Source organism: Camelus bactrianus, chromosome 24 (genome assembly GCF_048773025.1).
Source record: "Camelus bactrianus isolate YW-2024 breed Bactrian camel chromosome 24, ASM4877302v1, whole genome shotgun sequence".
Classification (NCBI taxonomy): domain Eukaryota; kingdom Metazoa; phylum Chordata; class Mammalia; order Artiodactyla; family Camelidae; genus Camelus; species Camelus bactrianus.
In genome coordinates this window covers 10,369,290-10,386,685 of record NC_133562.1, presented here as the reverse complement: position 1 = coordinate 10,386,685, position 17,396 = coordinate 10,369,290, and the positions used below count along the sequence as shown (strand labels likewise).

At 45.2% G+C, this 17,396-nt stretch overlaps 1 protein-coding gene across 5 annotated transcripts in view; it reads left to right on the top strand.

Annotated features, from left to right (window-relative positions):
- Positions 1-811, top strand: part of ZNF521 (zinc finger protein 521) — a 262,751-nt gene extending 261,940 nt beyond the window's left edge. For all 5 annotated transcript variants that reach the window (XM_074352186.1, XM_074352184.1, XM_074352183.1 and 2 more), the window contains one exon: positions 3-811. In XM_074352186.1, coding sequence (XP_074208287.1) covers positions 3-32 — 30 coding nt within the window. In that variant the 3' untranslated portion in view covers positions 33-811. The remainder of the gene's footprint in view (positions 1-2) is intronic.
- Positions 812-17,396: the final 16,585 nt, after the last annotated feature.

The following is a 17,396-nucleotide window of genomic DNA, read 5'->3' as shown; positions in this document are numbered from 1 at the left end:
AGAATCATACGATGACCCAACACAGCAGTTAGTGCAAGCACGGTCTCCCAAGGAGAATGACTTTTGTGGCACAAAAAGGGAACACGTTTTACTCTTTGCACGAAACTTTCATTGTTAATGTATATTATTCAGAAACATTGTATTGTACCATAAAACTTGTATTATCAAAACTGTTGGATGTTCATGTGTTTGAACTTTTGAGCACCGGCTAGACCCCATGTATATAAAGTGTCTCACCTGTATTATGTCGTCTGATACTAAAATGGTCTTATAAAGACAAGTGGACTTGGGCCCTATTCAGGCAAGATTTTTTTTTTTTAATGTGAGCAAAATGGCTTAAGAGAAAGTATTTTCAAGGAAGACAGATTAAAACAACTCTATTACACATGAGACTGTGTTTGGACTTCCTTTTCTTAACACTTAAGCCTAGAATTTCTCTTTTGGTATATCAACGGTTAAATCCAAGACTATTTTTTATTGCTGAAGATTCTTGCAAACCATGAAGAGATGTTCTCACAGAACAGAACCCCACAGCTGGATAAGGCCCGTATATATATTTGTAAGCCTTGCAATGTGACAGGTAGCATCACTATATATGCAATAGTTGTTATGTAGACTGTCAAAGAATTTTTTTCCTGGACCCATTTGAAGCTTTGAGTGTTCAAGGTTTTCCTTAATGATTTCACACAGCCAAATTCTTGAATCAGTTGAACTAACCTGTATGTTACTGTTATTAATGTTTACTCTGCGGTCTGAACCTGGAGATTACTGGAATTGTTTTCCAAGAGGAAATAAATTCAGTTTACCATTAGGTAAGAGTGTATTTGTGTGTTTTCTTTTTCTAGTTACACTGCCATTAAAAAAATCTAATTGCCTGCACCCTTGGAAATGAGTTCTGCTCTGGGGAATATCCCAGGCATAACCTCAGTCATATTTAACCTTAACTCACTGGGCCAAAAGCAGCTGGAAGGAGCTGCATCACGCCGCACAGGGAGGGGACCGGACCCGAGGTGCGCCATATTCTCGCGGATACCACCAGGTCACAGTGTACTGGCGGATTCTGACATCACAGATGGATGTGATGGCTGTTTTCTGCATAATTTGCAGCCCAATTCATGTCATGCTGTGCAAATCTGAACTCAAAGTAGATGGCTGCAATTTGAGAGGCAGTTTGGCTTATGTGTACTTAAGAAGCAGCTTTGTTCATTCAGAAGACAAAGCACGGAGTGGGGAGCCAGGCGGCTGTGAGTTCCCGGGCTGGCACTGATTCTCCACGTGGTCTTCTCCAAATCACCCACCTCCCAGTCTCCGCCCCCAGCCTGGGGAGGTGATACAGCTGGGTCATCGGCCTTCACACAGGCGTGGGGTGTCCCTGGAAGATTGCTGACACCATAACTGGCCACAAAATGGTGACTGAGGAGGCGCTCTAATTCCAGATCCTTCTGGGGAGGAAAGAAGAGCCTAGCAATGTGCAAACTGAGCCCCGACATACATGTTTAGTCAAAGACCGTAAGTATAGCCCTGATGATAACGGGCGACTTTCATGCACTTCCTGCTTATCCTTCACCCACTGTGACTCTTTCGCCTTCTTTGAAACTCACAGGACCTCAGGCAGCTCTCTCAACCTTAAACAAGTGAGGCTCTTCATAGCACTTTTCTTGATGGGAAAATTACAGCATGGACTGATTCATTTTATTGTGACCACCTGTCACCAGTGGGCCCATGCACGAAACCGCAAGGTGCAACCTCCCCAGGGCACTCGAACCTGAGCCTGCATCAGGACCACCTGGCGGGCTTGTGACATCGCAGGGTGCCAGCCCGACGGCCAGAACTGCTGACTCAGCAGGCCTGGGGTGGGGCGCAAACTTCTGTGGTTCTAGGAAGTTACCGGGTGGGGCTTGTGTTCCTGATGTGGGAGTCACTCTTTGAAACCCCTGCTTTACCCCATTTCCAGATTAGTTGAGTGCGCTGAGTGGGAATAACCATGCAGAGTGCTGGAAAATCATACTACTTACTTTGTTACCAATAAAAGAAAGTTTGGTCAAATTTTAGGCTCATTCAGAAGCAAGCACCTCATAGTGATTCATGTGCGTGTGCTTGCCAGAATGTATCGTGTGTGTTTAGTTTTTTAATGCTAGGGAAACCTGCATCTATACATTTCACAATGGATTGCCAGCATGCTATTTAATTAAAAAGGTTTTTCACCAGCTACATAAATAATGAAGTATGCTGAGAATATGCAAGTACATTCATAATTAAAATACTCAGCTATATTTAAAAAAATTAAGATCTCTGGCCTATGCAAAGATTTTGCATTTAAAATGAAATAGCCACACTTCATGATGATTTTTTTAAAAGCTTTAAAACTTCGGATTATTAATCAGTGGGTTATATTGTACTAAAAGTAAGTTGCTCTTCGTTCACAAACAGGAAAGCAGGTGATGGTATTATCCAGGGATGGATCCCAGGTTGCCTTTAACAGCATTGCCTCTGAGGGACTTCCCAGGCTCCTAGTAAACAGCAGGGGTTGGAATTCATAGGAAGCAGTGGAGACTGGTGCTTACCAGTCTCGAGGCTGCCGCACAGCTGGCCACTGGGCTCCTTCAACACAAGCACAGTTCAGCCTCTTCCCAAAGTTGGAGACCAAAGAAGTTGGTCCTTGTTGCCCCTATATGCCTCGCTGATCCTCCAGCGACTACAAGGTTGTCCAAATCTAGCCGGCCCTTCTTTATAACCAACTATTCTTTGGGTCGTAAACACTGAACAGTGTGTGGAACAGTCCTTCCCTCCTTCTGCTTGTTACTATTTATTTCCTGATTCATTCCCTAAGAATATACAGCAACTTAAATAAAGACTAACAAAACGTTAATAGGAAAAGCAGCGTCGTGCAGAGGGGAGAAAATACAGTAAAGCAGCTGGCTTATTTTCTGCTTTAATTCTGGTTTTGAATGCATTTTAGAATTGGCTTTGAGCTTCCTGGTAGTAAAGGAAAAAACAGTAACTGAAAGGAAGGATTATACCACTTTCTTAAGAGATTTTTTTTTTCTAGCACTTAATTCAAAAAGAAATTTCTCACTGCCCTTATATACAGTCCAGTGGCCAATAAAATAGCCCCTGTTCCTGACCCTAATTTTGTGCTCTCATGCAGTTGTGGTCACCTGGAAGAGGAGTGTGGCTGCATCTATGGGTAGAGGCCAGAGATGCTGCTAAACATGCTACAACCCACAGGACAGGCCCCCAGAACAAAGGATTATCAGGTCCCAAATGAGAAACTGCTCTAAAGATTTCTATGATTTTTCAAGGACCTTTTTACATTGGAATCACCTGGAGAACATTCAAAAACTCCACTGCCTGAATCTCTTCCCCAAAGAGTCCGACTCAACTGGTCTCCAAGGGCCCTGGGTGAGTCTGGTGTAGCCACAGCTGGAACCAGTGGGCCGAGCTAGGCATACTGGACTCAAGACTAGAAATCTGAACATAACACCAAGGAGCAGAAAGTAGTGTGGGCCTCAGACTCTCTCCCACATTACTTTTTAACAACTGGGCATGTCATGATTATTTTAACTCTGAAGTAGCATAGCCCATGGCACGCTTTGAAAGGAGAAAGGGAGGAAATGACCCAGAACCCTACAACCCTTCCACCTGGTCCAGGATGAGTGAGAAATCTGGCCCAGCGGGGACTCTGGCCACCCAGGGAGCAAATCCCGCATCACCCACCCCAACTGTTGCCTGGAGGGAGGGCAGCTTGCCGAGGCCAGATTGCCCGGTGTCTCAGGAGAAGCCAGCAATCCGGGTGGTTACGTGCCATGTGCCAACTTCTAAATGTTGGCAGCCGAGTCTGTTTGTTATTCAAACTCTGCCACCCCCCACTGTGTGGGCCATATGAGATAGACTTTCAGGCCAGGTCCCACTCTTGGATTGCCAGTTTTGGCTTTCAGCATCAACTATTATTTTTTTTCCCAACTCTTCTCATTCCAGACTATTTTCAATGTTTGCTTAAAAATAATTCTATGACTTCTGTATATTAGCATCATGTGCAGTTTTGCTTTTGCTCTGTGGCCTTCATATTTCTATTGCTTCAGGTGGAGCAAATGGATGTGTGCTATAGAAGCCTGCCCTCGTTCCTGGATATTTAGATTTCAGATAAAATTTTTTTAAGGATGAAGGATTAAAAAAAATAGTAGAAAGTCAATATTCTCTGTTGCAAGTCAAATATGCTCTAAATGTTGCTAACGGAGGCCAGGTGAATATGCTTTGGAAATTATGCTGATGGGTGATAGGGTTGACATTCCGCTTTGGAAGTTGATGCATGTAACCAGTCTTCCAGCCCAAATGGGAGGTCAAGAACCAGAGGCGGCCTCTAGGCCGGGTGAAGCTCCTTGGAGCAGCGCTGGGTCTGTTCCAGAGCTTGAACAAGGATTCCGATGAACCCTCAAGTTCCACTCTATGGAGCATGGCAGCCCTGCCTTCGTGCCCTTTGGGGTGCAATACTGCAGAACTCTTGAGAAAGGAAGTTTGAAACTCCAGATCCCATTAGAGTACACCTGCAAACGCTTCTCCATTTGGCTTCGCAGGCCGGAGCCTCTCACCATCTCCCTCGTGTCGGGGAGTGCTACCAAAGGTACGGAAAACTCCGAGAGTTCAAGGAAGAGGAATGATTTAGGGTAAAATGACCCAGCATGGGTTTCTGGCAGGATCCCAACACTCAGGTCTGGTTGGTGCGATCCTGGGTGAGTGCCTCCCCAGGCTGAGGGGTAGCCACGACCATCTCCGCCAGATTCCTCTGTAATGAAGTCAGCTGTCAACTCCTTGGGGAAAAAGGCACAGAGCCCCTTTATTTCCAAGCAGGTGTTGTAGCATATTAAAGGTTGAATTCCATCTTGCGCTCGCATCCTGAATGAGCCAGTTTGCAGGCAAGCTCGGTTCTTTCTGCAAAGAGGGAAACTTGGCAATGGTGGAGGCTGAGTACTTAAATGGCAATCAACTTCTGGCTCATATCAATTAATTCCTTAATGGACTTCTGCCTAAGTATAGCATCTTGAATTCCCAGCTGCAGAGGCTATGAAAAACAGCCCAGACAATACACACCACCACCTAGGGGAGGGTGCGCCGCTGAATGATGGGTGATGCTGTCTCAGGGAAGCCACGGGTGCCTACTGGGGGCTCTCCCTTTGTTTACCTGTGAAGTACAGGGCAGGACACACACTCCTCTCTCTCCATGGGAAATTCTTAGGAAAACAACTTCTATTATGTCTAAGTGAAACTATTCTGAGGGGGAATCACCTCCTTTTGGCTCTAAAATACCCAGATCCAAAGTAACCATGACGTGTGGAAGCAGAACAGGGTCTAGGAAATCAGAGAAGGGCTTTGTTGTCACTCAGACACCAGGAAAATCTATTCGAGAAATGGTCTCCTCATCCCAAGGAACCTGCCAGAGCCCCTTTCATCTCCCCTTCATGTGGACAAGGAGCGTCTTGATCAAGTGCAGCAGATGGGCTGAGGGTGAGTACTGGTGGTGCCAGATGAGATCTGGCAACTCTTCAGTTCATCTGGTCCATGCAGACTCAGACTGTGACATCTACATGGGGAGGTGAATTTCAAATCCCTATCACTTAGATGGGCTCCCCTCACCTAATGCTCTAAAAGTGTGGCTATCACCAAGGTATAACCACTAAAAATCAAGGTCAGGAGGCAGAGGCAAACTCACTTTTCCTCCCCCGCACATGAAACATCCCTGGTTTGTCTCCCTCTCTGCTCTCTTTTACTGAATCAGAGGAAGAGTTTGGTTCCCTCATCCAAGAGACAGAAGTTTTGGTTCTCTAAGGGTCACGCAACGGGTCCAATGGCGTAGCCACTAGCTGCTACAATATGTGGCTATTTAGATTAAATCAATTTAAATTGAGCAAAATTGAAGTCAGTTTCTCAGTCTCACTAGGAACTTTTCAAGAGTTCAGTTGCCACGTGGGGCTAGTGGTTACTGTACAAAACAGCACAGATATAGAACATTCTCCTCATCATGGAAAGTTCTGCCGGGCAGTCTGATGAGTCTAACCCACCCCCTCCCGTCACCTTTGACCCCTTCCAAGCACAGAAGCCCCTCTTTCTTGCGCTCCTTTATTACGTTCCTCCTACCTTCATACTGTTCTTTGTCTTCAAATGTGCACAGGTTTTCCCCTCTTCAAAAAAAAAATTATTTTTCTTGACTCTGAAACCTCCTCAGAAGACTGTTTTATTTATTTCCTTTATTTTCTTCCAAGTTTCTTAGATCTGTGGTCTGCCCCCACATCCTCCATTTCCTGACCACTGACTCACTCCTTCCTCACCTGCAGGCTGGCTTCCATCAATATCCTTTTACTGAAAATGTGTTCCCAAGGTCACCAGCGGCCTTCTCACCACTCAGTGAGAAGGCTTTTTTTCCCTAGTCCTCACTCTCTTCTGCCCTTCAATAATTTAGACCATCGGTCACCAGGTCCCATGTTCTTGCTTGGCAATATTTCTTATGTTTATTCTTTCCTTTCTGTTTCCAATGACAGGACCCAAGGGAGACCCTTCTCATCTACTACCCCTGGTCTCTCCTCTTTCTAATCCTTCTTATATACGGCCACCATGTTCACCTTTATAAAGCACTTATTTCACATCATTTCCTCATTCAATAAATACCAGTGACTCCCAAAGTAAAGCAGGGAAAAGAGCATGGTTTAAATGGAGCTTGAATCGTTTCCTGCCACTTACTAGCTTATGTAGCCTAGACCAACTTTCTTTGCTTTTCTGAAATCTCTTTTTCCTTCTTTAATATTATTATCAGTGGCTAAAAATACCTGAAACATACTAAATGCCCTGTATGGGAAAGTTACTGCTTTAAGTATTATTATCTTTATTTAATCCAGGCTTTTTTTATGTTAATTCTAGAATCACTGCTTTTTCTCCATTTCACCTCTTATCCCTCAGATTCCCTCATACCATTCCTTTATAGTCTTTCTAAAAAAAAAAAAAAAAAAAAAAACCCACGTTTACATTGTTTCTTGCTTATGAGAATTTGGAGTAATGGTCTGTTATCTTCCACACAAAGATGAGTATTCCTTTAACTTTCCAGAGTGTTTTAATCTAGCTCAGCGACCCACCAGTCTTATACCTCAGCGTCAACCTGTTTCTGTCAGTGAAGTCAGATCCTTCCCCTTTGCACATCTAGTTCATCCCTTTATTTTATTGTTCATGTCTATTTACTCCTACTCTTCACACACTCTTCCTTCTTTTTCTCCATGTACCTCAGTCCTGGTCAGTCTTCTGATCACAGGCCCTGTCCCTCTTCTGTAAATCCCAGTCTAAGCTGCACCATTATCTCCTTTCTCTAAATTCCTGTTGTCCTTACAGCCTAGTTTAGCAATTAATGGCTTCCTTGAAAATGAGTTTTGTCTTCCTAGATGGACTATAAATCTTTCAGGCATGGGGAATCTGCCCTCTGTATGTTTTTTTTAATCCACTGTCAGTGATGTCACCTCATAAAAGTTCAATTAAGTACCTGTTGATGAATTCACAGCTTGACTGTAGTCCTCAGTCCATCTTATTCAACAAAGGATGAGGACCTAAGACAAGATCCCTGCTCCCCAGCAACTCACAACTACAATCACCCAGAGACTCGGTGTCAGCCTTTTTTCTCAGTTCCACCGTTGCCACAGTCCTCATTAACTAGGTGCAGAAGGGCATTTGGGTTCCAGGTCAGCTTGGACTCCACTTATAGCCACAACACATTGGAGTTAAATGTCTAAAATGCCCCTGTCTTCGATCTCTTGGACAATAATGATTTCAGTTGATGTGTTTAGTACCAAAATCCCACAATCAGCTGCTTCTGAACAATCGACAGTATACAGCAAGGCAGAAAATCAACTAGAAGTGGTCCAGACCAGGATGACCAAAATCATTTCTCTATCATTAATGGACTTTTGCACTAGATATGCCTAATGTTATGCGTATTCAAGACAAAGGTTAAAACAGCATTCAAAACAATCTGATATAGAGAACAAACTAGTGGTTACAACGGGAGGGGAGGGGTAATATGAGGGTAGGGGAGTGGGAGGTACAAACTACTGAGTGTAAGATAGGGTTTACTGTACAACACAGGGAATATAGCCAATATTTTGTAATAACTGTAAATGGAAGGTGAATTTTAAAAATTACATAAAAATAAAAAATTTTTAAAACTTGGCTTTAGATAGTTCAATAAATGTATCTCCATGATTTAAAAAAAACTGAATCTGAAAAGGTACCAGATCCATATGTAAATCCAAACTACACCCTGTTCCTTTCTTAAAGCCACAAATAGGTTGACTGTGATTACAGATAATCAGAGCTTTCCTTCTGATAAAATGGGCATGTACTGAACCAAGCATATACTATATTCCCTTGACAAATATATTTACACTCATCTCAGAACATGGAAAGAAAAGAAAATGTTGATAGTTGACAGCTTCTTGCCTATGGGGTGTAATCCAAGAGCATCATAAACTCATTTAATCTTGGTGTTGAATAAATGCGTGTTAGGTCTGTGCTTTTTTTTTGGCCTTTCCTCCAACACGTTATTTGAACACAACCTCACGTTCCTCTGTGTTGTCAGCAGAGACATGAACCAAGCTAATCCTTTGGGTCCAACCTGGGGTAACTTTCCCTAAAGAGTAAATGTAGGAATAAGAAAAACACCCCCTGTAGAAGATGCCTTGTTGCCAAATGATGGTGGAGAACTATTTCATACTGAAAAATATGCCTCAAGAATGTTGGCCATTGGGAGCTTACAAAGTCCAAAAGAAGATGTATTTCCACAGAAGATCTTAATCATGCTGATAAAGCAGAGTCAAGAGGGTATAAACCACATAAAAAGCCACCTCTGCTTAGAAGTTGGATAGTGCTCCCTTCTCCTCATTAAGGCATCTCTCATCTCTGCCAAATTGGATGTGAAGACATGTTCCTTATCCCTGGCAGATCTCGCAAGATATCAAACATTTCAGACTTCGTGTGTGAAAGCATGACATATTGGTTAAGACTGAAAATAGCATATTTCTGGTAGAGTCCAAGTATATAAGAAATACTACACCCCACTGTTTTTGTAAATGCCAGAGTTGCATTGAGTCAAGACAGATGGTAGCAGGCAAAGATGCAATCTTACAATCAAAAGCTAAAATATGTCAAAAATATGTTAGCAAGCAAAATACAGCAGATTACCAGCTTCTCATGTCATGACAGCTTGCAAAACATGTTAGGATGTTGAAGCTCTAGTTATGTAAATAAAGGAACAGTAAACAGAGCAGCAGCAAATGGTGTGAGAGCTCATGTACCGATGGTCCCTTCCCAGCGTTTTTGGGGAAAAGGAGAGTCATGTGGTCACAAGGAGCCTTAGGTGGACATTAAGAGGTGTCCAGTATCAGGTGCGGGGGTCCATTTTCCTTCCATGAGTAGTAAGTTTCTCTGTGATACCTACAAGCTGTTGAACTAAATTACAAGAGGCATTCAAACTTCCCAGAGAGAATTGTAAGGATTCCTTTGAGGATCATCATGTCGTTGAGCGCAAAGAAACAAGAGGGTGAGCGTTATTCTGTGAAAACAAAATGTACCCAAGGCTTTCTGTGTATGTCAGTCTCATTTCAGGGAGGTTTCTTTGAGCACAGGATGGCAAGGCTTGGATGGCCCTGGAAAATGAGCTTGACCATAGGTCAGCCCTGGGTTTCTTACTGTCTTGGCTGATTTTTTGTCAGGTTTGTGGGGAGTGAAGGCAATGTTCATCACGATTAAGGGAAAATGGAAATGCTTTTATTGAGCACCTAATATGACCAGGCATTACACTGCTGTCATATCAAATTACACCTCATAGCCTCTTGAGAGGGAGGATCACTTTGACTAGTCTTACCCCATGGATGTCCAAATATGACCTCCTCCTCCCTCTTTCCCTCCCCCTTTTCTGCAGTCAGAGAATCCAAGGGTGGGAAGAAGGTGGTGGAAAGTGATAGTACGTTCTCATGCCAGCATTGCTACCTCTGTCTCCAGGGTCCTACTTTAACAGGGGCTGCCTCTCTGGTCCACACTATACCAAAGACACAAAGGTCAGCCCCACTTTTCAGTCTCCATGGGGAATCACTTGGGGAAATGTCAATGCCCCAGAGAATGCTGCATTTTAAAGCAAGAACTCTTGATAAGCTCCTTACCAAAGGGTAAGGGTCCAAGGATCTACACATAGAGCAAAGGATGGTAATTCCATTTCTGGACATAAGACAAGGAAAGGAATTTGTGTGGTTCTTGAGGAGGGACCGGCAAGACTGGACTCTGGAGAAGAAAGGACCAGAATAGGCAACACCCCCAGTTGTGTGGCTGCCAAGTAAAGACTATAGACCTCAGAAGTGTCTGGTGCGTATTTCCAGGTTTTGTTTTGCTGGTTTGGTTTGGGTTGGTTTTTGTTGGAGATTGGGCAAGGTGAACCTCCTCTGCTACCTTCTCTGCTAAATCCTCAGTCCTCAGTGAAGGCACGTGGCTCACTAATGCTTCCAGGAGAGCAAATTCTTCGTGGAGAGCTCAGACAAGTGTGGAGTCTCCGCATGGTGGGAGCAGACACACAGGCAGGAGGCAGAGAGCAAGGGAGCAGCTGGCCCCTGGGTGACCCACACCACACAGCGCTCCCATGAAAGCTCTCCTGAGAAGAAGAGATTTCCTGAAAGGGTGTGCTGAGTGACCAAGGGTGTCCGATCTGGCAGCAGCTCAGCCGCCAGGGGCCACCCAGCTCCTGGTGTGTCCTCAGCCAGCTGCCTGGGAAGTTTCTGGCTGCTCCGACCCCACACCATCCCCTACTTCACTCCTCCACTCTTCCCAGCCTCCTTCTCTGCCCCTCATTCCAGCAAAAGCAAGTTCTTCCAATTTGCTGGTGGATAACATATTAACCCTCACTTCTGTAGTGTTTAACCTCAGAGTCTCTCCCCTACAACCTTGGCAAAGCATTTGCATACAAGGTTCTCTCCTGCTGAGAAATTCTGGTGCTCTGTGTTCAAATAACAAATTTTGCACCCAAAGCACATTTGCATCTCCCTAAATCCACACAGCTATGGGATAACGTGACATCCTCATTTCACAAATGAGGGAAGTGGGGCTCAGAAAGGTAAGGCAACCTGCCCAGGGTCTCACAGAGAAGTGGAAGCATGATTCAAAGTCAAGGCATATAAATGAGAAAAAAAGGAAGAGAAAGTGTGCATTTCTGTGATAGGCATTGCTGCATTAGCCAAAGACCAAACTTAGAGTTATGTCGCTAAACGCAGAATAACTACAAGCATTAATTAATTAGCATCCTCTTTGGCATTCCACTGAGAAAGATAATCATTTATAAGACCAAATAAGACCTTTTGACTGCCCTACAACTCTCATTCTGTGAAAAAAAAGTGGACTCAGGGTGAGCTCCTGCTAAGTAAGGGATGGAATATGCCGTTCACACGTTCTGGTGAGACTGAAGCAGGGGAACTCTAACTGACAGGAAGTAACCAGTGTAATAAGCCAAAGGGAATAACTCGGCTTAAGCAGCCATATGCTTTCATTAGCAGTAGGTGTGTAGAGGTAACAGTGCCCACTCTAAAATTCACGTGATCATTCCTTTCCTAATTATACCTAAGTGGGCGTTCCCCTTGGGGAAGCCAGTGTAGGAAATCTCGGGGGGACACTTTTCATGTGAAAAAGAAGGTTCAGAGCTGTAGGAGCTCTGAGGGAAGCCAAGTGGAAGGTCAGTTATAAGGTAATGAGGCCTGGGAGGCAACGTGATGAAGTCCAGCCCTAGGTTCCACTCTGCTGTGTGACTTTGGCCATGGAACAGATTCTCTGGGCTTCAGTTGCTGTATTTCTTAAATGGGGGAAATGGTCCTTGTCACTTAAGCTGTATGAAGATTAAAGTGAACACAGTGTTTGCCACCTAGTTGGTGCTCAATAAAATTTAGTTCCTATCCATGAGCAAAATGCTCCTTTAGCCTAGGACCAACCAAGAGTTTAAGGAGCAATTGTTAATTTTATTTACCATCAATTTTTCCATCAGGTACCATGTAAGACAGCAGCAGTACAGAATTGAGTAAGACGTCATCTTTCATCCAGTGAGCTCACTGAAGGTTCAGGGACAGAGACCCCGCCCACAGTGACAGCCCACATGGGGAAGTGCTCCTTTGGGATGTGGAAAAGGTGCTCCCCCTGCACACACGAGGTCAGGGATGGCTTTACTGGGGAGGTGGTGGTGGGAAACCAGTCAGGGGTACACTGGATTGTTAAGCCCAGTCAGGAGAAAGAGCCTGGGTGTCAATACAGATGAGCTTCTGTCATTTTGTTGGAATTATCAAAACAAATGTTTTTGTTCACAGAACACAGTTCATGTCACATTTTCAGAGTCATCAAAACAGTGTGTGGATAAAGTGTGGGTGAGGGTTCAAGACCCCAGCCCTTGATCCGTGAGCTGAACGGAAGCCCCGTCAAGAATAGGGACAACAGCAGTCTTGTCCTGATTATGTTACCAGCACCCGTCACAGTGCTGGCGCCCATGGGGAGCTGGGAAACCTGTTACAGAATAAATGTGCGACCCACCCCCTGGGCAGGGTGGACCCAGCTGAGGCTGACAAAAGGTGGATCTGCCTGGCTCCCATGGCCAAGGACCTTGCCTCAGTTCAGGCCAGAGATACACACTGGTCCTTGGAGATGCTGCAGGGGGTCCCCACAGAGGGACACAGACTGACCCTATGAAGTACAGACAAGTAAGCTAGCAGGTCAGCAGCTCTGGGGAGTTCTCAGAGCACAAACTCAGGCAGATCAAAGTCCTAAACATCACATACAAATCAGAGTGGGGGACACAGGGGATTGGATTCTGGGAGGAACAGGGTCAACTTGTATCCAGAAAGACTTGGCTTCAATGAGCAAAACTGGGACCCTTGTCCCAGATCAGCATATAACAGGAAAAAGATTCAATATTAAGCCACCCCCCACGCTCAGGCAGACCTGCCCAGTCGTGATTGATCTGGCTCCTGGAAAAGTTACCCACTTGCCTTGAGGGATGGTGAGAGGAAGGAAAGTAAAGCAGACTCAGTAGATCCAAAAATGCAACAATGGCTAACAGTGTTTTCACAGATTGATATTGTAACACACAGCTGTGCACAAACCATACCGATCTCTGGACCTTAATCTAACTTTCTTTGTTCTGTTGTATACACGCTCCATCCCCGGGAACCCTGAAGCTTTACCAAATGTGCTTATTCATAAAGTTAGTAAAACGTCACTGCTCGGGGGATATGAGCCAAAGTCCTTATGCACGGCTAATGTTAAGTGGCTGAAGTGTGACTGCTCACACATGTGTATCCAGGTCAAGTCACACACGTTACACGTAGGTGCGCAGGGAACGTGCAGTGTAGCAGCATCATTTCACTATTGATTTGATTGTTTCCATGAGCACCCATTCAATTTGCTGGAGAGAGCTGAGGAAGTAGCAATTAGATTAGTCCAGCCTAACAAAGTTAGTCCACGCAATCATGTAAGGGTCCCATGGGGGAAATACTCAATGTCCCAACATAAAATTCTCGCCTCTCAGACTCAGCTTCATCTCCCCAGTTCTCGTAAAGACGGCATCTGAACACTGACTGAAGTGGTAAACAGACATAGGGAAAGGTATGTCTGTGGACATGGGTCTAATTCAATGGGGCTGTAGGTGGTATGTTGCCATGAGGGTGATGGAGAAACCAGGGGTGGGTTCCTAGCTTGCGGATGGCAGGATGCATCCCCACCAATACGACCACCTTGTCCTTTCCTGAATCATCTCAGAAATCCAGCCCTCGGCTCTGCAGGTGACTTAACACACTACAGTGACGCAATGACAACCACATCTACTAAGAATAATATTAGCACTGAACGCCTCTATATACTTAGTGCTTGCCAGGCATTTTTCTAAGCCCTTTACATATGCAGATCATTTAATCTTCATAACAATTCTATCATGCAGTCTCCAATAGTTATTCCTATTAACATCAGCTACTCAATAGATGTGCTGGTGGCAGAAGAGTTTTTTTCACGTGTGTGATAGTGGAAATGGGATCCGGGATGAAACTCATCGATCATTTATTAACACACACTGAGCGTTGCACGAGGCATTTATGCATGTAACTTAATTCTCACAACATACCAAAGAGGCAGAAGAAAAAAGGATGATTGGTGATGCCAACCTGATGGGAACAGTCACCGTCTGCCTTGGAAACATTTACTAAGGTTTGTCTGTTCCTCACCCCCCCAGGTCAGGGCAGGGACATTCTGAACTATATCTTCTGCCTTTAAGGTATTTATCCTTTCAGATAAATTTAGTCCAGATTAAGTCAGGTTTGGTTTCTGGCTATGGAGATGATGGCTAAGGTGATGCCACTAAGAGCCAGAGAGAGAATTCTTGATGGATTTCATGAGGATACAGAACATAACAGTGGCAGAAAGTCAGCTTCTGAAAGAAGAATCCAACATGCAATTTAGATGGAATATTCAAAGCTTGCGAGTTTGTAAAGTGTTAAAGAGGACTGTCCTCTTTGATGGGGAGCAAACAATCCTCCAGATTCACCCAGATTTGTCCCCCTTTGGATTCAATAAGGGTGAAGAGTCAGTCCACCATTCAGATTAGATTTTGACTAGAAAGCCTTCACTTGGTACTCCAGCTAATTGAATCTGTCCCATCAAATCATAATAAAAGCTAACATTTATTGAGCCCTTGGAGGGTGCCAGGACCTTTGCTGAGCACCATTTTGAGCTCGCCATTTTGCCAGCCTCCTGGTCTACCTGATTCTCTGAGTACTGATTGCTGGCCGATAGTTTGTCCCTCCGATTAACCCTGCTCCCTAGACAACTCCTGTTGCCCCAGCTGGACCTCCCTGATTCCGCCAGCTTATCTGAACTCCTACCAAAGGGTCCAGGCACCATGCATCCCCACCTGGCCAGGCTCCCACCCAGTATCACATTTAATTCTGGGCCAGCAGAGCCTGCCCCACCCAGGGAATATGTCCAGGTTCTAGGTCTTGATCCTTCCAAATCTGGTTTTTCAAATTACTACCTTCTGATCTCTAGTTTTATATTCTGAAATTAAATTACAGCCAAGGGGAAAATACTTATTCTTGGTTTCCTGGTTCCATAATAAGGAAACTTCAACTCCACTCCCAGGAAGGGGCAATACGGGCATGATGACAGTTGACTTTTCGCTTCACCTTGTCATTTATTGCTCTCTGCAGAAGAGGGGTGACATTTTTGGTAAGATGGGAAGAAGCTGGCAACCACTAGGCCACGTTACCCTGGGAGTGAGACACATTTAGGGGCTTGGGTCTGGCCTCCCTTTGGTGCTCTTGTTCTGTCTGTTCCTAAGCCTCGAGTGGGCTCCGTTCTCTCCGCAGCTTGCTGCTGACATGCCTGATGTGCAGAGCCAGCTCCCCAGTCTCCAACCCAAGTCTCCCAGGGAAAGCAAGCTCAAAGCTGTGCTTTGGCTTCAGGCTAAGCGGAAGCTCTGCTGCAGGGGCCCGCGGGTTTGCCCAGCTGGAAGCCAAGCTGACGCCATTCTCCTCATCACCTGCCTCCCTGGGCTGTTGTCAGTTTTCTAAGAACCTAAAAGCAGGATGGGTACTTGACTGGCATCCACAAACCATCCACAAATGCACTAGCCACACTGTCCGATGGATTCTTTTTAGGAGTATAATGTGACTGCCCTCTTCACCTAGAAAATAAACTCTGAAAGGAGAGACCATGTATTCTACTGCGAGTAGCAGCAAGCTGATTGGATAAACCATGAGTTTGGCCCCGGATGATGATCCCTACTGCACTGTGTAAGTAAATTTCACAGGCCATTGTTTTAAACCATCCCAAAGTCACCCTACACTAGTCAAACTGAGAGAAAAGGACTTTGCAACAAACTGATCGCCACAGTTTAGTAAGCTCCCACCTAAATGGGTCACCAAAAATAAATCCTCCTAAGGAAGAGCTGCTAAAGGATAAACGATGTCAACCTTTCTCCTTGGCGATGCTGGCTCCCCTCCAGCCGGGCCCAAGTGACCTCAATTACTCACCACAAGTCATCAGAGTTAAATCAAATCCGTCTGCAGTTTGGGTGGCTGGGGCCCTATCCAGGAAAGCTGCCCGCGCTGAGGGCACGGACAAAAAGCCTGCTGAAATCTATCCAGATAATATCAGAGCTCCCGGCAAGAAGGAAGTGCCACCACCATCTGCCTCTGTTTGTGATGACCTGGGAATAAATAAAAATTAACCTTGGTCCTTGAATGAATCATGGAGCTTATCAACACTTCCTCCGTGTCTCTGATGACTATTGTGGAACAAGTTTACAACACATTTCGGAGGGACGGGGCGGGAGGGCCATTGTTCTGAACAGCTCTTTCCTGGGCTTGGCGTTTGCTTCCCACCTGCTTTTCTAGTATTTTGTGCCACCACCACTGCCCTCTGTACCCTGTGTTGGTAACAGTGGAAAATAAGGAAAAAGTGTTTTGAACCCTGCAAGAGCTCGATGAATCACTGGGGAAGAAAGGAGAAAAGAAAAGGGGGGAGGGGGAGGAGAGACAGCTGCGGAAGAGGAGAGGATGGCAGTCAGGGCCTCCAGATCGTCAGTGGTGACTGTGACTGGGGTGGGTCTCCAGGGGGCTGCATCTGCCCTCTACCCATGTGTCAATCAAGAGGCCAGTTTCTGTACTCGATGCTGAACATACATTCTTTTCTTTGTCCTCACAGTAACCTCATGATGCAGGAATCACTATTTTACAGGTGAGGATATAATTCCAAAAAACATCAACTTGGTCCAGACACTCAGCAAGTGAATAGAACAGCCAGGACTTGAACCCTGGCTGGTTCGAAATTCCAAGCCCTTTTCACTCTTCTGCACTGAGTCTCGGTGGCAATGCCATGGGGCACTGGGGGAGAACTATGATTAACCATTAACTTGATTTTGAACTAACAAGCTAGTCACTTACCGAGACCCTGAAGAAGTGGAACAAGGTAGAGGCACACTTTGATTGGCTTAGGAGTTGGAGAGGGGAAGGTGGCGGGAAGAGGAAGGTGGCCAGGAGGGCTCTGGAAGAGCAGAAGGGAAACAGCCCCAGATTATGGGAGGCTTATTTAAGCTTTATTGGTTCTCACGTTGGCTAGACCCCCGAGCGCACGCTGGCTCCCTTCTCAGAACACACCCTGCCGCAGGCGCCTAGCGTCCCATTCAGGACGGGATGGGCTGGAGCCCTCACCCCGGAAAGGGGCACATGGAGAAAGAGATTCAGGGTATATTCTTCACAAACTAGTTCGGACTGGAGCTCAGCCAGTTTAGCCATAGTTTTAAAAATCTTCAAATTGTGTAGAAAATGCAAAGAAGAAGGAAAAAGATGTTTTGA